The 11971-nt window shown below is 61.1% G+C and overlaps 3 protein-coding genes across 6 annotated transcripts in view; 2 read left to right on the plus strand and 1 right to left on the minus strand.

Moving 5' to 3' along the window:
- GALR2 (galanin receptor 2) overlaps nt 1–1504 on the plus strand; it is a 2815-nt gene extending 1311 nt beyond the window's left edge. The window contains exon 2 of the mRNA XM_010856198.1: nt 694–1504. Within this exon, the coding sequence (XP_010854500.1) occupies nt 694–1390 (697 nt within the window). The 3' untranslated portion in view covers nt 1391–1504. The remainder of the gene's footprint in view (nt 1–693) is intronic.
- A 292-nt stretch (nt 1505–1796) lies between these two features.
- On the plus strand, nt 1797–6526 carry ZACN (zinc activated ligand-gated ion channel). Its single transcript, XM_010856507.1, has 10 exons — nt 1797–1842; nt 1984–2022; nt 2821–3005; nt 3143–3187; nt 3333–3439; nt 3671–3840; nt 4489–4613; nt 4727–4934; nt 5082–5246; nt 5878–6526. The coding sequence occupies exons 1-10, from the start codon at nt 1797–1799 to the stop codon at nt 6066–6068; spliced, it is 1281 nt and encodes a 426-aa protein (XP_010854809.1). The 3' UTR covers nt 6069–6526.
- Nucleotides 6527–7008: 482 nt separating this feature from the next.
- Nucleotides 7009–11971, minus strand: part of EXOC7 (exocyst complex component 7) — a 17538-nt gene continuing 12575 nt past the window's right edge. For all 4 annotated transcript variants that reach the window (XM_010856203.1, XM_010856202.1, XM_010856200.1 and 1 more), the window contains 10 exons: nt 11780–11878; nt 11359–11421; nt 11026–11092; nt 9464–9529; nt 9055–9175; nt 8743–8838; nt 7912–7975; nt 7670–7711; nt 7430–7563; nt 7009–7182 (listed from right to left, as the gene is read on the minus strand). In XM_010856203.1, the coding sequence (XP_010854505.1) occupies nt 7080–7182; nt 7430–7563; nt 7670–7711; nt 7912–7975; nt 8743–8838; nt 9055–9175; nt 9464–9529; nt 11026–11092; nt 11359–11421; nt 11780–11878 (855 nt within the window). In that variant the 3' untranslated portion in view covers nt 7009–7079. The remainder of the gene's footprint in view (nt 7183–7429; nt 7564–7669; nt 7712–7911; nt 7976–8742; nt 8839–9054; nt 9176–9463; nt 9530–11025; nt 11093–11358; nt 11422–11779; nt 11879–11971) is intronic.

Consider the following 11971-nt stretch of genomic DNA (forward strand, 5'->3'; position numbering starts at 1 on the left):
CACCCCACCTCTGCGCCCTACCAATAGGCCTGGAGTCAAGGGCAGGAGAAGAGTGGGCCCAAGGGTCCCGCTGAATGCTGAAGCTTGGAAGGACACCGGGATGATTCCTGGGGTGGGAATCCTGGTCTGATTCTGCTACCTCCCTGGCCCCCTCCATCCTCAGGTTCCTTCCTTGGACAGGCAAAGAGGTGAAGCCACATTCCCCATGCACCAGCGCCCCGCCCCCAGTTCCACTGAGCACTAAGTATGTCAGTTCCGATAGGCTAGCGCCGGGTTCTCTAAGAAATCCCCTCTGTACCTTGCCTGAGGTGTCACCAGGCTGTATCTTAGAGCCTCAGCGCCTGGGTCCTACCTCTGAGGGCAACATCACTGGTGAGTAATCACAGCCTGCCAGAACCCCGAAGCCGGTTTAATCTTGGGGGTGTCCGCCCGGGTGGAGTCTGACAGTGGTCGTAGTCTCAGAAAGAACAAATGAGTAGCCTTTCCTGCTCCAGAGTCACGCCCCACGGGTGGGCGCGGCTGAGGGTGTCCGGGATGGGATGCTCGATGTCGCCCTCTGGGCTTGTACGGCGTTACGCTGCGCTAGAGAACTTCCCGGACGGTGAGTGTGGGACTCGAGGTGGAGGGGTCCGGCCTGGCTCCCGCGAATCCCGCTGGCTCACCCGACGCCTCGCTTTCTGGCCTGACCACGAGGTATCTGGCCATCCGTTATCCACTGCACTCCCGCGAGCTGCGCACGCCTCGCAACGCGATGGCGGCCATCAGTCTCGTCTGGGGGCTCTCGCTGCTCTTCTCCGCGCCGTACCTGAGTTACTATCGCCAGTCCCGGTTAGCCAACCTGACCGTGTGCCACCCGGCGTGGAGCGCGCCGCGCCGCCGCGCCATGGACCTCTGCACCTTCGTCGTCAGCTATCTGCTGCCGGTCCTGGTGCTCGGCCTGACCTACGCGCGCACCCTGCGCTACCTCTGGCGCGCCGTCGACCCGGCGACCGCCGGCTCGGGCGCCCGGCGCGCCAAGCGTAAGGTGACACGCATGATCATCATCGTGGCCGCGCTCTTCTGCCTCTGCTGGATGCCTCACCACACGCTGATCCTCTGCGTGTGGTTTGGCCGCTTCCCTCTTACGCGCGCCACTTACGCGCTGCGCATCCTCTCGCACCTGGTCTCCTATGCCAACTCCTGTGTCAACCCCATCGTCTACGCTCTCGTCTCCAAGCACTTCCGCAAGGGTTTCCGAGAGATCTGCGCGGGCCTGTTGCGCCACGCCCCGCGCAGAGCCTCGCGCCGCGTGTGCGTCGCGCCCCTGTGCCGGCGCCTCTCCGCGGCCAGTCGTCCAGCCACGTCCCCGACCTGTCCCGGAAGGACCCAAAGGCCCCCAAAGGCATCTTGACAGTTAATTTGACCTAAGGGCACTTAGGGGGTATGCTTGGGTATTGAAAGATTGGAGTCAGAGGTTGGGGGATCGTGGAGGGAAATTCATTTGTTAATAAAACGTGCAAACCATTCCACGTGCTGTGGCGCGCTGTCTGTGCCTGTCTCAGGGGCCCCAGGCTCCATGGTGAGAAGCCTCTGGGACTTCCCAGGGGAGCTCTGGATGGATGAGTACAAGAGAGGGGCCTGCACTGAAGGGAGCAGAGTTAACATCCGCCTAGAAACCCCTAATGGATACTGGGGAGCGTGTGACGACCTAAGATGACCTAAGGCTCTTTGCACGTGGCCATCTGGACGCGCCAGGTGTATATAAATCGAGGAAACGGCAGCTGCCAGTGAGCGGCACAAAAGCAAGCTGTCAGAGCATGCTGGACAAGTCAGACGACGACAGACTTGGCGGACCTGGACACGGTGTGTGTTCCCATTAGCGTTTGTGTGCAGGCGTGTGGCAGGTCCTCGCCTGTTGCCAGCTCTCTGAGGCTCTATGGAGTCATGCCAACCAGATCAGCGCCTGACCACCTTCAGCCCTTGAGTTTCCTTCCCTCCCTGCAGCTGTCTGGGACCTGGTCTCCAAGGCGGGTTTATCCTTAGGTTAGGAAAGTCACCCCCACAGCCATCAGTCCTGCTCTAGGGTACACAGTGGTGTTTCTAAGGCACTGCTGGCCTGGGGCAGCCTGAGAATCCTACAGGGAGCAGAAATACCCCAGGGGCTTTGGTCAGAAGCGAGCCCCTAGCTGTTCCCAGGTTTGCCCCACTTCTGGAGTCCTTGAGCCAAGGCCTTTGACATGAAATTAGTTGTTTGAGGAGAGGCAGGGAAACCCTCAAGGGTGTGCCACCTTCACATGGCTGGGCACAGAGCGCTGTGGTAAGGGTTTGGGTGCTTAGCCAGGCAAGTGCCTGCTGTGGAAACCCAGGCTGCACCTGCCCAGATTGGAAGGACTTTGTCAGGGAAAGGTGTGTGTGTGTTTAGGCAGGGGTCCCATGCTTGCCTCGTCTGCTTGGTGAGTCTTGAATGTGAAAACTGGTTCCAGGTGGGGGAAATGGAGTGCAGGCCTGGAAGCCTGGGCAGATGCAAGTTGGGTGGGGCTGGGTCCTGAGCTTTGTCTTTCGGTGTTTGTGGAACCTGGGGTGCAGGTGTGCCGAGTCTAAGGCTCCAGGGTCGTTGCACAAAACAGCTGCCTCCAACCGACTGCCCAGTCTCCCAGAGAAGTGACTGAAATAGAGGTTGTAGCCTAGGCGCTGCTGCTCCATCCAGTCCCCCCGCATAGCCTCTCATGATGGCCCTGCGGCTCCTGCTGCATCTCACCTTCCTCGGGCTCGGAACCACTCAGCCTTTGGCTCAGCAGCAGGGCTTTAGCGTGCCGGCATTCGGTAGGTAGAGACCATAAGGCCTTGAGCTTTGGGATTTGGGTCCCAAGGCACAGGGTGACCTCGACCTCCACCCTTCAGACTGGCCATCCTCCTCCAACCTCAACTCACCCCAGGAGGTTCCGGACCTCATCCAGATTCCGAACAACGGAAGCAAGCCCCTGGTGGTGGATGTGCAGGTGTTTGTGTCCAACGTATTCAACGTGGTAAGTGTCCTGAGGACCCGGGGTCCCCAAGAACTGAGCTGGAGATGGAACAGGGCTCAGCCTAGTGAACGCCAGGGTCTCCTGCCTTCTTGCCACAGTGCCCACCCCCGAGGTGACACGCTATTCCCCTCCCCCAGGACATCCTTCGGTACACGGTGTCCTCCACATTGCTGCTTCGGCTGGTGAGCATCCATGGCGGGTGGGGGCTGAGGAAGGGAGAGACCCCTGTGAGTCCAGCACAGACGTACTGGCCTTTGTCAACCTGCTAAGCCCAGGGGCACATATACACGGACAGTGGGAGCCTTAGTAGCATCCTTGTGTCCCCAGTCCTGGCTGAACACACGCCTGGCCTTGAACTCAACTGGGCACCAGCGGAACCCAGTCATGCTGCCCTGGGACGTACTCTGGATGCCGAGACTCACTGTTCGGGAGGCGTAAGTGAGGCGGGGGTTGTTTTCCCTGGCACAGGCCAGGCGCAGCCTTGTCTATTACTCATCTGGAGCCGGGAGGTCCTCTTACTGAATATCCCCCTCCTGGTGGCCCCGCCAGACCACCGTGCACTATGGTGCCCTACCTTCCAGAACCCCAAGGGCAGTGCGCAGCAGCTGGGAACATGCTGGGGTCCCCCCACCTCCCCCTTCTGAGGGGTGTCTGTCCCTCTGCAGCCTCTGGGTGAATTGGCAGGACAAGAGCCCGCAGGCCCGCGTAGACAGGGACGGCCACATCGAGTTCGACCTAGCCCTCACCACGGAGACCAACTGCGACTTTGAGCTCTTCCACTTCCCCAGGGACCAGAGCGACTGCCACCTCACCTTCTTCGCTTTCAGCAACACTGGTGCTGTGGGGGATGAGGGGAGAGGGGAGGGGAAGCCTCTGGCCCCCAGCAAACACCTGACCTGGGGGACCAGGCCTGGGGTCACACCCGGCCACCCCCCGGCTTAGGGGAGCTGGGCATGCTTCTTTCACTCCGTATGTCCCACTCAAATAGCGGTCACATCTCCTGGTCCTCCCCTGCTGTAGGCTGTGGGCCCCTCCAGTCTTCTTCCCCCACCCCCAGAGCAACAGTTCTGGGCCGACAGCCAGGGCCGAACTGCACACTTGTGTCCGGCCCAGAGGCGCAGGCTGCTGCAGCCTCACTCCTGGAAACATCCTAGTATTTCAGGTGTGAGATGATATACCGGTGAGTGAGTCTGTGACCATGTCCCCTGCCCCTCTGTGAAGTGGTGCAAAGTGCGTTTATTTTTACAATGAAAATTCACTTTATGAATCTGAGCTGGCCCTTCCTCCAAGTGGAGAAAACTTGGGGTATTGCAAAATCAGTTTGGAAAGCCCCTGGACAGACCAGCTTCCAAGTGTGCCCCCAGCAATCATCAGCGGGCTCCGCCGTCCCTGGCTCCAGTCCGTCCCTGCCCCTACTGCCAGGAAAGATGCAGGCACAGGGTCTTTCTTTCTGAGTTTACTGTTCTCACCCCTCCCCCTTCAGTGACGGAGCTGGAGTTCCAGGTCCACGCGGTGAACGAGATTGTGAGTGTCAAGAGGGAGTTCGTGGTTCAGGATCTGAAAACCCAAATCCCGCCCCAGCACCTGGTACCCTGCTTCCAGGTGACGGTGAGTTGGGAGATGGCTACCAAGGGCTGAGGGGGGTGTTGGGGATGCACAGTCAGAGGCCACGACCTCACTCTTCTATGCCCACCCCGTGGAATGCCCCGTCTTCCTTCCAGTTGAGCCTGCAGAACACAGCACTAAAGGCCATCTTAACCCTCCTGGTCCCTGGGGAGGCGCTGCTGTTGGCTGACCTTTGCGGGGGGCTGCTGCCCCTTCACACTGAGCGCATCGCCTACAAGGTGACCCTGCTTCTGAGCTACCTCGTCTTCCACTCCTCCCTGATACAGGCCCTGCCCAGCTCCTCCTCCTGTAACCCCCTGCTAGGTAAGGCCCTGCCCTTGCCGCTCTGTGCTGGGTCTGCCTCACTCTGCCCCCGCCTGCTGTCACCGGAGCCAGGGTGCCTCTGCTCAGGTCCCGGGGCCCGTGAGGCCAGGCCTGGCTCCTGACCGCTCTTCTCCACCCCCTCTCCAGTTTACTACTTCACCGTCCTGCTGCTGCTGCTCTTTGTCAGCACCACCGAGACTGTGCTGTTGACCGGGCTTCTGGCCCGGGGCAACCTCAGGGCAGAGGACAGCCCCAGCCCAGCGCTGAATGGGGAGCAGCACGACCGCGGGAAGCCAGGGCCTAACCCTGAAGGTGGGCAGGGGCTGGGGCCCTTCCTGGAGGGATGGAGGAGGAGGCCTAGGGGCAGAGCTGGCAGACTGAGGCTGCAGGTCACCGGGCTCTTTAGAGGTTCCTGCACCCTTCTCGGCCGGCTCTGCTGTCCGGACTCCACTGTGGCCGCGCTCACAAGCAGCAGGTCTGGAGCAGGGAGCAGAACCAGTCGCCCTAAGCCCCAGTGACTTCAGACTCCCTGGGCTTCCCAGGTGGCACTGGGGGTATAGAGCCCACCTGCCAATGCAGGAGACATAAGAGACATGGGTTCAATCCCTGGGTCAGGAAGATCCTCTGGAGGAGAGTATGGCAACCCACTCCAGTATTCCTGCCTGGAGAATCCCATGGACAGAGGAGCCTGGAAGGCTACAGTCCACGGGGTCACAAAGAGTCAGACACGACTGAAGTGACTTAGTACAGGAAAACGCTATGCCTTGCACAGCCTCTCTCAGAGGGCATTTCTTCAACTCACGGTGATCTAGAAGGGGCCAGACCCGAACGTCCCTTAGTTGTGAATCTGATGAAGGGGGACACAGACTCGCACTCTGGGGTTCACCCTTGTGCACACGCAGAGTGTGCAGTACGTCTTCTTTTACTCTTCCTGTCCACACAGAAGCCCCTGGAGCAGGGAAGGGGTCCAGAAGGAGCTGGGCTGAGGCTGCTGACCGCATCTTCTTCCAGGTGTATGTGGTAGGGGTGGCGTGTAGCCAGTTCATCTTCATTGCACTCTGGATGTGGGCGACATGCAAGTTGGACCCAGCCCCTGGAGCGGCCTCACCCCACGGCGGGCAGCCCAGGCTGTAACAGGCAGGGCCTGGGGCTGCAGACCTGGGGCGCGAGGGCTGTGACGGGGCCTCTGGAGGGGGAGGGAGGTGGACTCTCCTCCCTCAGCCTGCAGGACCCCAGGGCACCCGAGCTCTCCTTCCTGTGAGCACGTAAGCAAGGAGTGTGGAATAAACACATCACCCCGGGGCAAGGGCGCCTCTGGGGTTTGTCTTTGTCGCGCTCAGCTGTTCACTTTCGTTGGAGTAGGTGGGGCCCCACCTCACATCCTGAGCCCCGCTCTGCTGCAGACTGCCCCACTACTGTCCGCTGGGCCCGTCCCCACACACAGCCTAACTGCTCCTTCGGCAAGCACTGCCACTTGGCCTCGGGCCAGGAGCGCTGGAGCCGCAGAGACAGGCCCGGACGGTCAGGACCCTTCTGTGAGCTCCGGCCAGTGCCCAGAGGGCAGGGAGAGCACTTCCACTCCAGCCACCAGGACACACCTCGCGGGCAGAATTCCCCAGGCGGCAGAACTGTGGGGGTAAGGCAGGCATTCTCTGCACTGAGTCTGAGAGCAGTCCAACCCCCTTGCTTTTCTGCAGGGCCTGGGGCTGCGGTGTGGCCTGCTCCTCTGAGCCTGACCCTCAGGCCTGGGCTGAACAGCATTTTCCACCCCAGTCCCAAGCTGGCCTGGAAGCAGGGCTCCTCAGCCCTCCTCCTCCTGTCCCGTGAGGCAGCTGTGGGCACAGACCTCTGTCTGCCTTCTCTGTCTTTCTTGTCTTGAAGCCATCCTGTGGCTTCTGCAGGCTGTGGTCAGAGTGATGAACCCCAAGGTTCTTGGAGAGCGCTGCTTGGGTAGGGAATGGGGGCTGCGAGAGGAAGGGCAGACCAGGACTTGAGGACTCGGGGGCGGGGCTCCTGGCCGGGTGGCAGAGCAAGGCCCCTGTCGCAAAGGATGCCACACTCACCCGGCCCAGAGGCAAGTCCACACCTGTTTATCTGTCCAGTAACACAGCTGCTCTGGCAGAGCCAGGCAGGGGCAGCGGCAGCTCAGGCCGAGGTGTCAAAGAGGCGATCGATCATGTCCCCCACCTGCTCCACGCGGTACTTGATGTACTTCTCCGGGTTCTTGGTGAAGGGCACGCTGCCATACCTGCCCAGGCGCTGAGGTCAGCGGGGGCAGGCCGAACCCCTCCCCAGCTCTGCCTCAGCCTAAGGCCCTCCTAATGGGGTGCCCCTGAGTCATGTTTTGGTCTGGCCCCACACCAAAGCCATAGGCACTGAGTCTGCCACCTGAACCCACCTCCCTCTCTCCACGTTTTCTCAAAGAAAAGAGCCCAGAGATCCAGTTGGGGCAGAGGGGGAGCGTGGGCCTGGGAAGGCAGAGATGGAGGGCTCACCTGTTTAGAAAGGCCCCATAGGTCTCCTTAACGATACTTTTCTGAGCTTGGCGGATCTTGTCCCTCTGCTCCATGTCGGGAATTGCCCAGGCCTTCTGGATCTTGCACAACTCCTCAAGGCCATCGTTGAAGCCCTGGCCACCAACAGGGGGAAATAGCAGTGACCCAGAGACAAACGTTCGGGTCTGTGTTGCTATGGGAGCGGCATCAATCGACGGAGGGGAGAAGATCCTGACTTACCTTAAAACGCTCCTTGATCATCTGCCGCTCCTTGTCCCGAAGCTGGGGGGCCGGGGGAGATGGCAGACAAAGCGGAGCTCAGAGCAGAGGCACCCTGCCCCTGGCTCCTTCCCTTCTGCCCTCGGGGCCACAGGCATCCCTGCTTTCTCATTCTGGTTGTTTATTTTTTTCCCAGAGAGACAACACAGAGCACCGTATCCACTAGCCATCCCTCCCCTCCCCAGCCCAGGCCTTCAGCCAACCTTGACTCCAGGCTGGACCACAGGTAGATTCTTCTCCGCAATGTAGTCAGTCACCTTTAGCCAACTGCCAGGCAGGGAGGGAAGCACAGGGCAGAAAAGGGACAGCCTCAGGCCCCTGCTTCCTTTCCTGGGGTTTTGTTTTTTTAAAAAATCTCTTCATTTACTGGGGTAGGTGGTGAGGGCAGGGATCAGTTTGGGTCAAAACTGAGCAAAACACAGCAGAGATTCTTTTTTTCCCCCTTGGGAATAAAAATGTTCAAGCTGCTCGCTTTTAAAATTAAGGACAGGAAACCGAGCACTCAATAGATTGATCAAGCACTACCGACTGCACTTCATGTCGGCATCACGGCCGATTTAGATGGAGAAGCAGATGAGAAAGGAGGAGCAGAGCACAGACAAACAAGGAGGAAGAGGGAGATACAGCCACGGGGAAGAACCCCCGAAGGGAGAGAGACACACAGACTAAGAAACAGGAGGAGAGGACCAGAGACAGCCCGGAGAGCGGGGCTCAGCCGAGTTCAAGGGCCCCTGCGACCTGGCTCTTTGCTCGGCCAGAATGTTACCCACATCTCTGACAGTCAACCATTCTTAGCTGTCACCCTTGGCAGACTACCCTTGAACAGACTGGCAAAGCGCCCCTTCCCTGCCAAGGAGTAGGGAGTGGGAGGGGGCTTCCCACCCGCCTACAAAAGTGATTAAAAAGCAGAGGATTGGGGTCCACTGGGCAGCAGTTCCCCACCACTGACCCCACTCTGACCGGGCCCAGCGTCCCCAGGCTCTAGGAAGGAAGCGTGAGTGGTGGGTACATAGGTCGGGGCGGGGGTTTCCCACCTGCGCTGGTAGGTCTGGATCTGCTGCTCGATGTGCTCCCGGTAGGAGCGCTCAGCAGTCTTCTGGGTCACAGCCACCAGCTGGATCAGCTCGGACCTGGGGTGGGAGCAGGCGGGAGAGGAGAGAGCGGAGGTCCAACAGGCTGCCGGCCTCCGCAGCAGCCCCGGCGGGGCCTGCCTCCCACCTCCCTGGGTCCTGGGCCCACCAAGGGCAAAGGGGTGCCCTCCCCACTGGGACACCAGGGGGCACAGCCATCCCCAGGAGGCCGGGCAGAGGCAGCTGAGCCCCAGAGCAGCCCCCGCGGCCACTTACTTCTCCAGGGCCTTGAGGATGTAGTTGTAGTTGTTGTGCAGGAAGATGGCACTCAGAGCCGGGTCCTCATACACCTTGGATTTGCTCAGCAGGTTCAACTGCAGGTTGCCCAGGACTTTACCTGCACAGGGAAGGATGTGGTCACCTACCAACCACGGCAGTCTGATCTGCAAACCAACTCCCACTCGTTGCTCCTTGTCCCTCCCGGACCCAAGACCCCGCCAGACTTCGGAGCCCTTGGCCCACCCCCACAGCCCCCCAGCCAGAGGTTAGGTTGCAATTCTAAAGGTCGGGGCAGGGTGGGGGGCCCTCAGGAGCGGGGCCAGGACTAGCAGGAGCACACAAAGAGAAGGAAGGGAAGAGGCAGGAGGCCGGGCGCGGGGGCTGCTGGCTGGCGGGGACCACTCACAGATGTAGGTGCTCAGCAGACGCTTGCTGAACTCGGAGCTGTAGCTGGTGGCGGAGGAACTGGTCTCTGTGAGAGGAGAAGTCCTGTTACCGCGGCGGTGGCAGCAGCCAAGACCCTCTCTGGCCTCCCCTTGGCCCGGGGAGCAGCTAGGGAAACCCTGGGAGGGGCCTTCCTCGGGCAGAGCTGGGTATGTCCTGAGCTACGGGGCTCCCTTCCCGCTGAGGGGAGCGCTTCCTGGGACTCTTCTGGAATCTGGGGAGACCCCTCCATGGTCTTGGGTGGTGGGGTTAATGAGCTGACCCCCAAGGACCGGCAGGAAGACAGGCAGGATGGGCGTGGGGACAGCCCCTTCCCCCAACCCAAGCTGGGTGGTACCTACAAGGCCCATGTATCCCATTTATTAGCAGCAGAGTTTTAGAATAAGCCCCTGATAGCCTCTCCACCTTCTTCCCCACCACCCATAAGCTCCTCTACCAGACCAGAGGTGTCCTGCCCACACAGAGCAGAAGGCCAGGGGGTTGGGGAGTGGACAGGGTAGGAAGGGGACAGGGAGGTGCTGGACCAGCCTGAAGGGTGTAGTCAGGGTGCTGGGCACAGCAGGATGCTGTCTGCAGAAGCCCAGAGACAGAAACTGGCGGTCAGGGAGCTGAGGGGGTCAGGAGCACCCTGAAGGAACCCGTGCCCCTCTGACCCTGCTCCAACTGGGGCCCTGAGCCTGTCCAGGGGCCTCTGTGCCCAGGGAACCTTACCCACGGGGCTTCAGAGAGGGAGGATGGGGCTGCCGAGCCCTGCTGCTTACCTCGGGGGTCTAAAGGAATATTGTATGTGTCCCCAAGAACTACGCAGTGAGAGGCAGTGCGCACAGAGGGGAAGGGGGGAGACAAAGGAGGGAGAAAGATGCAAAGTGCAAAACAGGTTAGAGCCGGCCGCCACACCCGAGCCAAGCAGCCCACGCCCCTCGACGCCGGGACACAGACAGCAGGACAGCCCAGGTTGGACCCCCGCAGGCCAGGGACACACTGGGAAGTGGACATCAGGAGAACAACAGGTCAGAGGCTGCCCCCAGGATGCGGGGTACAGGGAAGGCCCAGGGCTGGGTCTCAGCGCACGCCTCCCCACGTGCTGACTTCCCAACCTCGGTCACGGGAAGATACCAGGCTGGCCCTGAGAAGCCAGCCGAGCCCGCTCAGTGGGTCAGCGGTGTGAGACCAAGTAGGAGGACAGGCAACACAAGAGGAGGTGGGGAGATGCAGAAGGAGGGGGAGCGGGCGGGAAAGACACCTTCAGACAAGTGGGGTCTGCACTCCAGGGCGAGGACAGTGGAGGGAGCCGGGGGGACGGAGGCCAGGGCAGGTAAGACCCTGCCCTCCTGATGCTGGGTCTGATGGCCCAAGAGGCTTGGGGGGGAGGGTCCTGTCACAGGCCACAACTCCTTTCCACCCCCTAGGGTGGGGGGGATCTCCTCACCCAGAGAGGAGGGTGCCCCCTGGGGGGGCTAACCCCACGTCTCCAGCCTGGAGGGAGGAATGGGGTGGGGGGCCCCGCTGGGAGGTGTCAAGTACCTTGGGAGGCCAGCATAGCACCCGCCGTCTCCTGGAAATCCAGAAGCTGCTGCAGGAAGAGGATGGCCTGTGTGGGGAGAAAATAGGGCCAAGAAGAAGGTCAAGGGCAGGACCCAAAGGCTGGATCAGCCCCCACGGTGCAGCCCCTCTGGCCATTCCAGGACAGGTGAGGGCAGGCGTCTGCCGGTGAAACAGCTGGCAGCAAACCTGCCACTTCACCCTGTGGGTCTCGCCTCCGGGGAAAGGCCCCATCTGCAGGGGGTGCTCAGCGCCTCCCGCCCATCCTGCCACCTATGCCCCTCGCCCGCCCCAGGAGTCCCCGGCAGCACCTACGTTGCTCGTGAGCTCGTGCACGGTGCCATCCTTGGGCATGTTGTATTCCTTGTCCGGGTCATTCTGTGGGACAGACAGCCTGAGTCCCTGAGACAGCTCCTAAGGATGCCCCAGCCCACCCAGCACCTGTCTGTGGGCCCACAGCGCAACCTCCTGGCAGACACGCATCAGGACACCCCATCGGGCACAAACAAAAAAGCAAGAGGGACCTAAAGGAGCTTGATGCCTCGGGTGGGGGCCTCTGGGAAAGAAAGGGAGGCCCGTGGGTACTGACAGACCAGCAGCACGGCTGGCCGGCTTCCCCGCAGGGCAGGGCCACCCCACTTGGAGGCCTGCTCTCAGGAGTTCCTGAGGCCGTTGGCAGTGGCCCTGCCTGCAGCCCCGCCGGCCGGCCTGGGTGGCGTGGACAGAGGAAGGGCACCTTGATGTTGTCGGCAAAGTCCTCCAGCGCTTTGGCTCCCACGGTCTCCATGGAGGTGATGAGGCTGGGCAGCTTGTTCTTGGTGCTGGCGGCCGTGCCCTGAGGATGTAGCCACATGGCTGCACAGGGCTCCAGAGCCCTGCTCCTTCCCAGCCCCCCGCCCCGGGGACTGTCTCTTCTCCTCACTCCCCC

This window comes from Bison bison, unplaced genomic scaffold, assembly GCF_000754665.1.
Source record: "Bison bison bison isolate TAMUID 2011002044 unplaced genomic scaffold, Bison_UMD1.0 scf7180017864371, whole genome shotgun sequence".
Taxonomy (NCBI): Eukaryota; Metazoa; Chordata; class Mammalia; order Artiodactyla; family Bovidae; genus Bison; species Bison bison.